The sequence below is a fragment of the Mesoplodon mirus genome (assembly GCF_964341445.2).
Source record: "Mesoplodon mirus genome assembly, chromosome: 1".
NCBI lineage: Eukaryota > Metazoa > Chordata > Mammalia > Artiodactyla > Ziphiidae > Mesoplodon > Mesoplodon mirus.
Window position 1 is genome coordinate 31,030,952 of NC_138976.1, and position 14,504 is coordinate 31,045,455.

The 14,504-nt window shown below is 38.1% G+C and overlaps 1 protein-coding gene across 1 annotated transcript in view; it reads left to right on the forward strand.

Moving 5' to 3' along the window:
* The window catches only part of SLC44A1 (solute carrier family 44 member 1), a 205,738-nt gene extending 192,006 nt beyond the window's left edge, over window positions 1-13,732 (forward strand). Inside the window, exon 16 of the mRNA XM_082615135.1 lies at window positions 13,521-13,732. Coding sequence (XP_082471261.1) covers window positions 13,521-13,535 — 15 coding nt within the window. The 3' untranslated portion in view covers window positions 13,536-13,732. The remainder of the gene's footprint in view (window positions 1-13,520) is intronic.
* The last annotated feature ends 772 nt before the right edge of the window (window positions 13,733-14,504 follow it).

The window sequence follows — 14,504 nt, forward strand, 5'->3', positions numbered from 1 at the left end:
CGTCAAAGAGCCTCTAGCAAGTTACTTAAGTAAGTGTTAGAGCTCTGGATTACAGGGATTTTCTAATAGCCCATGTTTAAAAAGAGAGCAGTGGTACTCATGATCAAGGCTTGTGTTAGGTTCACAATACTCCAGGAATCTCCTTTTAATTCCTTGGACACATAGATACACTGTCATTATTTTCCAGCCTTTCAAGGGGCCTAAGTCTCCAATGACTGGTAATAAATATGGTGTTATGTATGCTGAATGAAGTCTTTCACTAAGTGCCAGTTGAGAAAAGATATTGTTGTTGGGTTGGACACTCCTATCTGAATTACAACAATAAGGAAGTCCACCGGTGCCTGGTCATAGGTCATAGTTAAATCTAGCCACTCAGGTGTTCAAACCAAGTAGTACGGGATATACTCTCAGATCAAGACATTGGGAGTTGGCCCTAGTGTGCACAAAGAGGCCTCATGCTGGGAACTCCCGCCCTGACCTCTGGTCTCCTCCATCCTTCTCTGTCAGCTCCCAGGAGACAGACGCCTGGCTAGGGCAACCCTGCCTCAAAGCCTGGAGAAGTGATGTGGCCATTGGCTAAAGTGTAAAATTTGCATAATATTTTAAAAGCTCATTGGAAAACGATACCTTCTAAGTTACAGTTCTTTGGGGGAAAGCCTGGTCTCCGTGTCCTATTCACAGTCTGCTCAAAGGTAAATATTTTTTTCTTCCAAATTCTGAGTGGCATCACCAACCTAAATAAAGAAGGAATTTTAACTAATTTGGACTGCTATCCAGAGAGAAAGAAGTTTGTGGGTGGGATATCCAAGTCATCCAATTCAAAACTCTAGCGTCTTCTATAGCTCTTCCTCTCCCAGTCACCTCGCAGCCCCCAACAAGGAACAAAGCTAGATTTATCTCAGGCCCTGTGTGGGATATAGTAGGTACTTGATAAAAGTTTAGTTATTGAATGAACAAAGGAAAAGTGGTAAGGAGAAAAGCAAAGAAAAAGAGGGAGCGTACTGAGAACCTCAGTATTCAAAATATGCCCTAATATTAACAGTGTGAGGAAACAGCTCTTTTAGAACTTATTTGGCAATGTGTATTAAAAATCTAAAGAATAGGGCTTCCCTGGTGGCGCAGTGGTTGAGAGTCCGCCTGCCGATGCAGGGGACACGGGTTCGTGCCCCGGTCTGGGAAGATCCCACATGCCACGGAGCGGCTGGGCCCGTGAGCCATGGCCGCTGAGCCTGCGCGTCCGGAGCCTGTGCTCCGCAACGGGAGAGCCACAACAGTGAGAGGCCCGCATACCGCAAAAAAAAAAAAAAAAAAAAAAAAAAAAAAAAAAAATCTAAAGAATGTGCACATCCTTTAACCCAAAAATAGAGTGTTTAGAAATTAAGGATGTGTGAAAAGATTTTGCCATAAACCAGAGTGCTGTTCCTAGTTATAAGATATCACAACCAACCTAAATATCCAAATATAGGGAATCAGGTCAACGAATTACGTTACACCTACACCTGTTCTTCCCCGGTCCTTCTCCTCTCAGAAAATAGCACAACTGTTAAACCAGTTGCTCAAGCTGGAAACCTAGAATCATGTAAAAATTTCCCTCCTTCTCTTTCAACTTGTCATTCTGAGTCCTACCGTTTTCTAAAATATACAGGGTAGCGTCTTGTAGATGTATTAACTTAAGCAGGTAATAGATGCCATCAAGCCTAAAAGCCAATATATAAGGAAGGTTGAATGCTTTCAAGGGTTTATTCACCACCGATAGAGGAAGATGTATCCTCTGCACATCCCTGGGAGATGACTAGGAAAAAGAAAGAGCTATGAAAGTCATTGTTTAAGTAGCCAGGTAAGTGGGCGTTGATGACTCTACAAATATCATGGAAGATGAAATTAATCTGAGAGCCACGGAAAAGGAAGAATTAGAAAAATAGTGATATAGGATTTTACATATAAAACATATATACAGTACTATACTTTATGGATAATTTAAGAGGTTTTTCAAAGTTCATTTTGACTGGATAGGATCAGTACCACCTTAAGATCCTGAGCATCAGGGTCCTCACCCTTGCCCGCTTCCCTCTGAACCCCTTCCAAAGGGCAAGAAGTCAACCCAAAGCCCACTTCCTTCCCCTAAGACCACAAAGGACCCCAGAACTCCCTCCTCAAACAAGGCCTGCATGGCTCTCTTCTCCAGGTACTTCCTCCTAAGGGTGGATCCTGGCTATGGCAGGTGGTGTGGTTGGAGCTTGGATTAGTGGGTTCAGGTATCCACAAGCAAGTGTTAGGGCAAACAGTGGGGAGAGAATGGGAGAAGGGTCTTCTTTTGTCCTCTTGTCTCAGCCCTGAAAATGTTAGCAGCCACCCTGGATGCAATATTTACCGCTGACTTTTGGGACTGGATGGGATATTAATTTCATCTTCCAACTCCCCACGCCGTTATATCTCATATCCAACTATTACCTCTACACTACTCCAAGCCCCCAGCATCTCCTGTTTGGGTTCTTGCTGTATTCCACTAACTAGTCTCCCATCTTCCACTGTTTCCCCACAATCCACTCTTCAACACGGAACAGGCAGAGTGAGCTTTCTAAAATAGAAATCAGACCATGTTACTGCCACAGACTGAAAGTACAGTACCTACTCCCTGCCATGGCAGAGAAGCCCTCCAGCTGCATCTGTCCCAGCCTCATTAAGTGTGAGCTACAGTGAGTACCTTTCAGTTTCCAGTGCTTCCTAAGAATTTTTTTCCACCTCAGGGCCTTCAAATACACTGCTCTCTCTGCTTAGAACTTTCTTTCTCAGTTATCACATGACAGATTCTTCGTCCTTCAAGTCCAAATTTTTTCCCTCAGGCAGACCTTCTGCAACCAACTTATGTACCCCTATTTTTGTCTCCTAGTATCCATTTTTTTCCTTCGTGGCATTTCATCACAAATCAGGCTTCTATATTTCTTTTTCTTGTTTACTTGTTTAATGCCTGTTTCCCCCTCATCAAATTGTAAGCACCATGTTCATAATGTGTATATCAGAAGTTAGCACTGCATAGTACATCTATGCAATTAAGTAATCTATCAATATATAATGGAATACTATTTAGTCAACAAAAATAAAGTTTCTATGGATATTACTGGCATAGAAAATTGCACATGATAGAATTTTAAATGAAAAAAAGGTGTAATATAGTAATATAGTATATATAGTATATATATAGTAATTATATAGTAATTATACAGTAATATAATCCCATTTTTGTTTGTATAAACGTTAATGTATGCTAACGTATGTTTACATATATATTATATATGTGTGTGGGTGTTTAAAAACTCTGCAAGGTGTAACAGTGGTTATCTGGTTTGGAAAATTGTGACTGTAGTTTATTTTCTTAATTTTGCTTAAGTTTTAAAATACTAATTGTATATTACCTTCATGAGAACATATTTTAATTTTTATAAATAAATAAATACCTCATATCTACCTGTAAAGAAACTATCGCAGTAAGCTGACGTTTTACCTTGAAGCAGTCTAGATGTCCAGCATTAAGGGAATGTTGAAGCAGGGTATGGCACGTCAGTTCAACAAAATGCTAAGCATCCATTAAAAATCATTGTGATGAATGTCACAGCATGGAAAATCCTACTTATATAATATTAACTTAGAAATGAGTAGAAAATGGGATGAAATAATAGAAATAATTTTTAAATGATGTCATTGCTTTCAAATGACAGAATTCTGATTTGTTGTTTGTTCACCAAATGTCCTATAACATCACTTTCTACAGTTAACTTTTTTATTTTTAAAGGAAGTATGTGCTTGAACAATTTATGATCTCACCTTGTTACATGTTATTTTCTTTTGTAAGAATATTTGTGTAATTTAGTCTTTCTATACCAACTATGTAAAAAAAAAAAAAAAAAGACAAATTTCCTCGGATGTGTAATGCATCACTAATTCCACAAGGTGGCAATGTCATAGTTATTAAGCAGCTTTAGAGAATTTGCTGGGGTTACGTCGTGCATTGCATTCTGCCTAACATTTTTCCTCATGTTTGATTTGTTTACATTGAAATTTACATTCCTTTAAGGTCCCAGGATTGTAATATGTTTTATGTTTTTTATTTTTAAATTAGAAATTAAATAACTCCCTTAGCCGGGAAAAAATTCCTCTGCCTTCACTACTACTTTGCTTCTTAAATCTTTTCCATTTTAAAAAATAACAATCAAATAATACCAACTGCTATTTCCTGAAAGCCTTTTTATGAGTGACTCATCGTGTTGGGTCTTTATATACATTTCCCCATTTACTCTTTTTTTTTTTTAACATCTTTATTGGAGTATAATTGCTTTACAATGGTGTGTTAGTTTCTGCTGTATAACAAAGTGAATCAGTTATACATATACATATATCCTCGTATCTCCTCTCTCTTGCGTCTCCCACCCATCCTCCCTATCCCACCCCTCTAGGTGGTCACAAAGCACCAAGCTGATCTCCCTGTGCTATGTGGCTGCTTCCCACTAGCTGTCTATTTTATATCTGGTAGTGTATATATGTCCATGCCACTCTCTCACTTCGTCCCAGCTTACCCTTCGCCTTCCCCGTGTCCTCAAGTCCATTCTCTACATGTGCGTCTTTATTCCTGTCCTGCCCCTAGGTTCTTCAGAACCTTTTTTTTGGGATTCCATATAATGTGTTAGCATACGGTATTTGTTTTTCTCTTTGTGACTTACTTCACTCTGTATGAGTGAAGGTCCATCCACCTCACTACAAATAACTCAATTTTGTTTCTTTTTATGGCTAATATTCCATTGTATATATGTGACACATCTTCGTTATCCATTCACCTGTCGATGGACACTTAGGTTGCTTCCATGTCCTGGCTATTTGTAAATAGAGCTGCAATGAGCATTGTGGTACATGACTCTTTTTGAATTATAGTTTTCTCAGGGTATATGCCCAGTAGTGAGATTGCTGGGTCGTATGGTAGTTCTATTTTTATTTTTTTAAGGAACCTCCATACAATTCTCCATAGTGGCTGTATCAATTTACATTCCCACCAACAGTGCAAGAGGGTTCCCTTTTCTCCACATCCTCTCCAACATTTATTGTTTATAGATATTTTGATGATGGCCATTCTGACTGGTGTGAGGTGATACCTCATTGTAGTTTTGATTTGCATTTCTCTACTGATTAGTGATGTTGAGCATTTTTTCATGTCTTTGTTGGCAATCTGTATATCTTCTATGGAGAAATCTCTATTTAGGTCTTCTCCCCTTTTTTGGATTGGGTTGTTTGTTTTTTTGATATTGAGCTGCATGAGCTGCTTGTAAATTTGGGAGATTAATCCTTTGTCAGTTGCTTCGTTTGCAAATATTTTCTCCTATTCTGAGGGTTGTCTTTTCGTCTTGTTTATGGTTTCCTTTGCTCTGCAAAAGCTTTTAAGTTTCATTAGGTCCCATTTGTTTATTTTGTTTTTATTTCCATTTCTATAGGAGGTGGGTCAAAAAAGGATCTTGCTGTGATTTATGTCATAGAGTGTTCTGCCTATGTTTTCCTCTAAGAGTTTGATAGTATCTGGCCTTATATTTGGGTCTTTAATCCATTTTCAGCTTATTTTTGTGTATGGTGTTAGGGAGTGTTCTAATTTCATTCTTTTACATGGGGGTGTCCAGTTTTCCCAGCACCACTTATTGAAGAGGCTTTTTCTTTTCTCCATTGTCAATTCTTGCCTCCTTTATCAAAAACAAGGTGACCATGTCTGTGGGTTTATCTCTGGGCTTTCTATCTTGTTCCACTGATCTCTATTTCTGTTTTTGTGCCAGTGCCATAATGTCTTGATTACTGTAGCTTTGTAGTATTGTCAGAAGTCTGGGAGCCTGAGTCCTCCAGCTTCATTTTTCTTTCTCAAGATTGCTTTGGCTATTCGGGGTGTTTTGTGTTTCCATACAAATTGTGAAATTTTTTGTTCTAGTTCTGTGAAAAATGCCAGTGGTAGTTTGATAGGGATTGCACTGAATCTCTGGATTGCTTTGGGTAGTATAGGCATTTTCACAATGTTGATTCTTCCAATGCAAGGACGTGGTATAAATCTCCATCTGTTTGTATCATCTTTAATTTCTTTCATCAGTGTCTTATAATATTCTGCATATAGGTCTTTTGTCTCCTTAGGTAGGTTTATTCCTAGGTATTATATTCTTTTTGTTGCAGTGGTAAATGGGAGTGTTTCCTTAATTTCTCTTTCAGATTTTTCATCACTAGTGTATAGGAATGCAAGAGATTTCTGTGCATTAATTTTGTATACTGGTACTTTACCAAATTCATTGATTAACTCTAGTAGTTTTCTGGTAGCATCTTTAGGATTCTTTACGTATAGTATCATGTCATCTGCAAACAGTGACAGCTTTACTTCTTTTCTGATTTGGATTCCTTTCTTCTCTGATTACTGAGGCTAAAACTTCCAAAACTATGTTGAATAATAGTGGTGAGAGTTGACAACCTTGTCTTGTTCCTGATCTTAGTGGAAATGGTTTCAGTTTTTCACCATTGAGAATGATGCTGGCTGTGGGTTTGTCATATATGGCCTTTTTTATGTTGAGGTAAGTTCCCTCTATCCCTACTTTCTGGAGGGTTTTTATCATAAATGGGTGTTGAATTGTGTAGAAAGCTTTTTCTGTATCTATTGAGATGATCATATAGCTTTTCTCCTTCAGTTTGTTAATATGGTGTATCACATTGATTGATTTGCCTATATTGAAGAATCCTTGCATTCCTGGAATAAACCCCACTTGATCATGGTGTATGATCCTTTTAATGTGCTGTTGGATTCTGTTTGCTAGTATTTTGTTGAGGATTTTTGCATCTATGTTCATCAGTGATATTGGCCTGTAGTTTTCTTTCTTTGTGATTTTTTTTTGTCAGGGCGATCATGGCCTCGTAGAATGAGTTGGGGAGTGTTTCTCCTGCTATATTTTGGAAGAATTTGAGATGGGTAGGTGTTAGCTCTTCTCTAAATGTTTGATAGAATTTGCCTGTGAAGCCATCTGGTCCTGGGCTTTTTTTGTTGGAAGATTTTTAATCACAGTCTCAATTTCAGTGCTTGTGATTGGTCTATTCATATTTTCTATTTCTTCCTGGTTCAGTCTGGGAAGGTTGTGCATTTCTAAGAATTTGTCCATTTCTTCCAGGTTGTCCATTTTATTGGCATATAGTTGCTTGTAGTAATCTCTCACGATCCTTTGTATTTCTGCAGTGTCAGTTGTTACTTCTCCTTTTTCATTTCAAATTCTATTGATTTGAGTCTTCTCCCTTGTTTTCTTGATGAGTCTGGCTAATGGTTTGTTAGTTTTGTTTATCTTCTCAAAGAATCAGCTTTTAGTTTTATTGGTCTTTGCTATTGTTTCCTTCATTTCTTTTTCATTTATTTCTGATGTGATATTTATGATTTCTTTCCTTCTGCTAACTTTGGGGCTTTTCTGATCTTCTTTCTCTAATTGCTTTAGATGTAAGGTTAGGTTGTTTATTTGTGATGTTTCTTGTTTCTTGAGGTAGGATTGTATTGCTATAAACTTCCCACTTAGAACTGCTTTTGCTGCATCCCATAGGTTTTGGGTCGTCATGTTTTCATTGTCATTTGTTTCTCGGTATTTTTTGATTTCCTCTTTGATTTCTTCAGTGATTTTCAGTTATTAAGTTCTTCAGTTTTTAAGTTCTTCAATTATTAAGTAGTGTATTGTTTAGCCTCCACGTGTTTGTATTTTTTACAGATTTTTTCATGTAACTGATATCTAGTCTTATAGCATTGTGGTCAGAAAAGATACTTGATAAAATTTCAATTTTCTTAAATTTACCAAGTCTTGATTTGTGACCCAAGATATGATCTATCCTGGAGAATGTTCCATGAGCACTTGAGAAGGAAGTGTATTCTGTTGTTCTATAAATATCAATTAAGTCCATCTCGTTTAATGTATCATTTAAAACTTGTGTTTCCTTATTTATTTTCATTTTGGATGATATGTCCATTGGTGAAAGTGGGGTGTTAAAGTCCCCTACTATGATTGTGTTGCTGTCAATTTCCCCTTTTATGGCTGTTAGTATTTGCCTTATGTGTTGAGGTGCTCCTATGTTGGGTGCATAAATATTTACAATTGTTATATCTTCTTCTTGGATTGATCCTGTGATCATTATGTAGTATCCTCTTTGTCTCTTGTAATAGTCTTTATTTTGAAGTCTATTTTATCTGATATGAGAATTGCTACTCCAGCTTTCTGTTGATTTCCATTTGCATGGAATATCTTTTTCCATCCCCTCATTTTCAGTCTGTATTTGTCCCTAGGTCTGAAGTGGGTAGCTTGTAGACAGCATATATATGGGTCTTGTTTTTGTATCCATTCAGCCAGTCTATGTCTTTTGGTTGGAGCATTTAATCCATTTACATTTAAGGTGATTATCGATATGTATGTTCCTATTACCATTTTCTTAATTGTTTTGGGTTTGTTATTGTAGGTATTTTCCTTCTCTTGTGTTTCCTGCCTAGAGAAGTTCCTTTAGCATTTGTTGTAAAGCTGGTTTGGTGGTTCTGAATTCTCTTAGCTTTTGCTTGTCTGTAAAGGTTTTAATTTCTCCATCGAATCTGAATGAGATACTTGCTGGGTAGAGTAATCTTGGGTGTAGGTTCTTCCCTTTCATCACTTTAAATATGTCCTGCCACTCCCTTCTGGCTTGTAGAGTTTCTGCTGAAAGATCAGCTGTTAACTTTATGGGGATTCCCTTGTATGTTATTTGTTTTTTTTTCCCTTGCTGCTTATAATATTTTTTCTTTGTATTTAATTTTTCATAGATTGATTAATATGTGTCTTGGCATGTTTTCTCCTTGGATTTATCCTTTATGGGACTCTCTGTGCTTCCTGGACTTGACTGTCTCTTTCCTTTCCCATATTAAGGAAGTTTTCAACTATAATCTGTTCAAATATTTTCTCAGTCCCTTTCTTTTTCTCTTCTTCTTCTGGGACCCCTATAATTCGAATGTTGGTGCATTTAACGTTGTCCCAGAGATCTCTGAGACTGTCCTCAATTCTTTTCATTCTTTTGTCTTTATTCTGCTCTGCAGTAGATATTTCCACTACTTTATCTTCCAGGTCACTTATCCGTTCTTCTGCCTCAGTTATTCTGCTATTGATCCCTTCTAGAGAATTTTTAATTTCATTTATTGTGTTGTTCACCATTGTTTGTTTTCTCTTTAGTTCTTCTAAGTCCTTGTGAAACGTTTCTTGTATTTTCTCCATTCTGTTTCCAAGATTTTGGATCATCTTTTTTCTTTTTTTTTTTTTGCATTACGCGGGCCTCTCACTGTTGTGGCCTCTCCCATTGCGGAGCACAGGCTCCGGACGTGCAGGCTCAGTGGCCATGGCTCACGGGCCCAGCCGCTCCACGGCATGTGGGATCTTCCCGGACCGGGGCACGAACCCGTGTCCCCTGCATTGGCAGGCGGACTCTCAACCACTGCGCCACCAGGGAAACCCAGGATCATCTTTTTTTTTTTTTTTTTTTTTTTTTTTGTGGTATGTGGCCCTCTCACTGTTGTAGCCTCTCCTGTTGCGGAGCACAGGCTCCAGACGTGCAGGCCCAGCGGCCATGGCTCATGGGCTTCATTGCTTTGCAGCATGTAGGATCTTCCCGGACTGGGGCACGAACCCATGTCCCCTGCATCGGCAGGTGGAGTCTCAACCACTGCACCACCAGGGAAGCCCGCAAGAACACTTTTTAAAAAATTACTAAATTAAGATACATAATAGAGAAGAGTGTATTCATTAAAAAGTTTGGTTATTTAAAAGAGGAAGATTCAGGGAAAAGAGATTGGGGGAGGAACAGAGGGTGGGAGAGAGGGAGAGAAAGAGAGCAGGGAAGGCGGAGAAACATTATACATAGAAAAAGGATCAAGAATCAGAACAACATTGGCTTTCTCAAGAGAGCACTGAGAGCTAAAAGAAAATGAAAAGACAATTTCAAAATTCAGAGGGAAAATGATTTCCACTGTAGAACTCTATAATCTATACAAACTATGACATAAATGTGAGGGTAGAATAAAGACATTTCAAATACACAAGGGATTTACATGGAATCATACCAATCATCATCAAAGAAAACTGATCACTCAATGTTTTCTACATAAAAAAGAGAAAATAATCATAATAAACTTTTTATTTCATGGAGGTAGAGTGAGAAAAATTAACAAGTCAAACGAAGGCATGATGAAATTTGAAAAATAATAATAATTTATGAGTAAAAATTTGAAACCAGTTGAATTTGCTTTTTATTCAACAAATATGTACTGTGTGTCTACTTTTTGCCAGCATTGTTTTAAATGCTGAGGGTACAGAGGGGACAAAACCAGAAGTCTTTGCCCTCATAGAGCACATTAGGGAAAAATTTAAATAATAATTATACATCTGCTTAATGAAATGTTATGTAACCATTGAAAAATTACATGAATACCAGAAGCACAGCAAATGTGTATAAAATAATGCAAGGTGAAAGGAACACAGGCTGTGGACAAAGACAAAAGGGAAGTCATAAACCTGAAAACAAGTATGTGAGGATGGCAGAAGTACAAATTTTTCTTTTTTCAAAATTCCCTTTAATCTTATATTGGGTTTTTTAACAGACAAGGAAACATCAAAAAATTTTTTTAATAAAAGTGATAAAAATCCTATGTTGCCTATTTAAAATTCTATGCCAAGTATTTCATTTGGAAAGCATTGTTGTTACTTTTCAAATATTTTTGTTATCTGAAATCTTTATAGCTATTAGCCCGTAGCAGGATGCTAAAGGATATTGTACTTAAATTCAGGTGCCATCTAAGAAATTTTTCTAGGAAGTGGTATTATCTCTCTTCCTTAAGAGAGAGAATGGGAAATTACCCACTCCTGATGGCAAAAACATGGCCACTTGGTTAAATGTTATCATGAACTTTTTCTTTCTACTCCAGCTATGCAGAGAAAGATGAGGGTGTTGGAAAGAATGCAGATCCAGTGTCAAATCGGTGGCTAGAAAGAGTGATTAAACATTGTCTGTCAATTAGCTCCATGAGCTAATGAGCTCTGTGAGTGGGGTAGGTAGACTCCCTATAACTGAATGAGAGAAAAGTCTCTGCCTGTTTAAGGGCAGTTGATACTATAGTTTTCCATACAGGACACAAGTATTCCTGGCCCATGCGGGAATAATACAGTGGTGATGTTTCTGAGGTACTTTCCACAGGTGGTAATGAAAGCCCATTTTACCACCATGTGTTTGTGTCAAACAAGAGATTTCAGGAATCTCCATGTGAGTTACTGTGTAGAGAATTCCTTTATATTGTATAGGAAGCAAAGCTTTCTTGGACCAGCTAATTAGATGTAGTCTTGGACATGAAATCTGAGAAGACTGTTCTGGGTTCCCAAGGGATCTGACACAGAGAAAACTCAGGATAAACGTTCTAATCATGCCTAGGGATGAGTTAGATGCTGTGAGTTTTTTCATGTTCAAGGGTAGTAGGAAAGATATTGCATCAAAGTGTCATATAAAATCTTATTCAGTTAGACTATACATTTTGTTTACATTTGGCTTTTAAAATAATATTCTAAAATTTAAAAATAGGAGGAAAGCTAACTGTAATGTGGTCTCCTGGATGGAATCATGGAATAGAAAAGGACATTAGGGGAAATTAATGACATACGAATAAAGTATGGAGTTTAGTTAATAACTCTGTACCAGTGTGGCTCCACTAATTGTGACAAAGTTACCATAGTGATGTAAGATGTTAAAAATAGGGGAAACCGGGTGTGGAGAATATGGAAACTCTTTATCTTAGCAACTTTTCTGTAAACGTAAATCTATTCTAAAATTTAAGTTTATTTAAATTAAAAAATATATAGGAGGAAAGAACTATTATCTCAATTTCAGACAAATCACAATTTTGGCATAAGCCTAGTGCTCAGGCCACATGACTGCAGCTAAGCATCAACCACTATTGGGTATCAGTTGAATCCCAGGTTCTGTTATGTTCAGCAACAGGGAAAAAAGTTGAAACTGCAAATCAAAATACATAAAAATCAGAAAATATGGGACTGATAAGACAGCAAAGTTTAGATTTGGGTTGTGGAAAATAGGAAGCCATTGTAATTTCCTGAGTGAGGAGGTGATGTAGTGAGAGTGACCGTTGAGGGATTTATTCTGTGAGCAGTTTGCAAAATGGGTTGAAGTTGGGGAGAAGTTGAGGCGGGGGGATCAGCAAAGAGGCGACAACTGGCATGGGAAACAAAAATCTTAAGACTAAAGCCCTAAAATGGAGGTTATGGCAAAGGTTTCAAGCAATGTTATTCTTAATGCCGCATACAAGCTGTTTTAGGCACCTGGGGACAAGCAGAGCCTACTGTGGAGACAGCTGTATCAGACGATCTTAGTTTGCCTGGTTCCATTAGATATTTGAGTCATAGAACCACTTTCCTTATTCCAGGTCCAGGCTCTCCTGGTGTCTTGTCAAGACTATACCTTGTCACCTCTGCTTGTCCTATAGCGGCCCAGTGCTTGTTTGATAGTCAAACTTGAGTCAATGCTTCTTTTTATTTTTAACCCATCCTAATGGGTTTTTAAAAACTTATCTGGAAATGATTTCAAACTTACAGAAAAGCTGTAAGAATAAGAATGGTACACTGAATACCATAGACTCTTGTTACACCTATTGTTAAACATTTCTCCCTCTATCTCTCTCTGTCTCTCTCTCTATATATATACATATATATATATATATATATATATATATATATGCACATCTAGTATTTTTTAACTACTTGAGAACAATTTGCATACAGCATGGCCTTTTAGTCCTAACTACTTCATTGTATATTTCCTAAGAGTTAGGATATTCTGTTCCTTGAGGGACACCCATCATCCTGGTCTGACCTCTCCCACCACTGAGTCATGGGAGTGAAAAATCCAAGTTTTATTTGAATTTTGGGTTTGGGTCTTTGACTGTACCACAGAATCAGATTTTTCAGATTAGTTTTGAATTTGATTCATTATGTGTTTGACTCAGTTGTTCAGCTATTCTGAAAACATCTTTGTGAATGAGTAATACTGATACCAAATAATGGCAAACACTAACCTAGTATTCATTACAAAGTGTCAGGCACTGTTCTAAGCACTGTCTACTTAGTAATGCATTTAATCCTCACAAAAACCTTAAAGGAACTTACCATGATTATCTTCATTTTATAATGGGGAAATGTAGGCATAGAAGTTGAATAACTTGCCCAGAAACGAACAACTGATAAGGGGGCAAAATCAGGATGAACCCAGTCTCTCAGATCTCTTTCTTGTCTGTTAACCGAAGTCTGTGTGTGTGTGTGTGTGTGTGTGTGTGTGTGTGTTTAGCCTTCTTACATTTCACAGTGTCTTCTCTAAAGATGATCCCACACTATTTCTTGTTATTGATTGCTTCTCATTGTGTCGTGTTCCCCTAGGAGAGATGCATTCATTTTCTTGTTGTGTTTATTTTTCAGTTGAGGAGAAGGTGACTGGTCCCATGAGCCCAGAAGAATGAACTCAGAGGAGGCTGTTTACACAAGGTTCTCCCGCTCACCAGCTGTTGAGAGTCTGTGGATGAAGAGCAGGATCTTATTACTTCCATGGAAGCCTGGGACCATGTTCCCAACCACCAACCCACCAAGAGGATTTGGTACAGTGGGGCTGCCTAATAAATGATTCATCAGAAGCATTTGATACAAATGTGTCTTGCGGCAGCCTCTTCAAATTTAGTGTTGCCTTCTTATCTAGCCTTGCGTGTGTTTTATGATCCCACTGCCTCTCACTCCACTGCCAGTACTGATCTGAAGGCTGGATCCACAATGGAATTCTCTTCGTGCAGGCTGGGTCTGTCCTGTTTGACAGCTATTTATAGAGCCAGTGTGGGTTAGTAACTATTTATTGAGTGCCAGTTCCATGCCAGTTGTTAGGCTGGGTGCTTTACAAACATTTAATCCTCACAAAAACCCTGTGAGGTTGAACCTATTATCTCCATTTTGCCCATGAGCAAATGGAGGCTCAGAGAGGTTGTGCACTGTGTATAAGGTCACACAGTTGGCAGAGTCAGGGCTCAAATTGAGATGAAATCCAAAGCCCCTCCACTTTAACACGCTGCTTTGCCCATCACTGCTCCAGAGATCACTAGCCCACCATATCATCACTGGCATTCCTCTCATAAATAGAGGTGGGGATGGCAGTGTATGTGATGGGAAGTGTCTGAAAGGGAGGGTTAGGGAGCTTTAGAGGCACTGAAAAATCACAGAATTATTCTCTAAGAAAAATAACACAATGCTCTTTTAGATCAGAAGTTGATAAACTGTGGCCTATGAGTCAAATCAGCCCCCAGCCTCTTTCTGTAAGTTAAGTTTTATGGGAGCACAGCCACACCCAGTCCTTTATGTACTGCCTAAGGCTGCTTCCTCTCCATAATGGCAGAGTTGCATAGCTGTGACAGAGGCTAT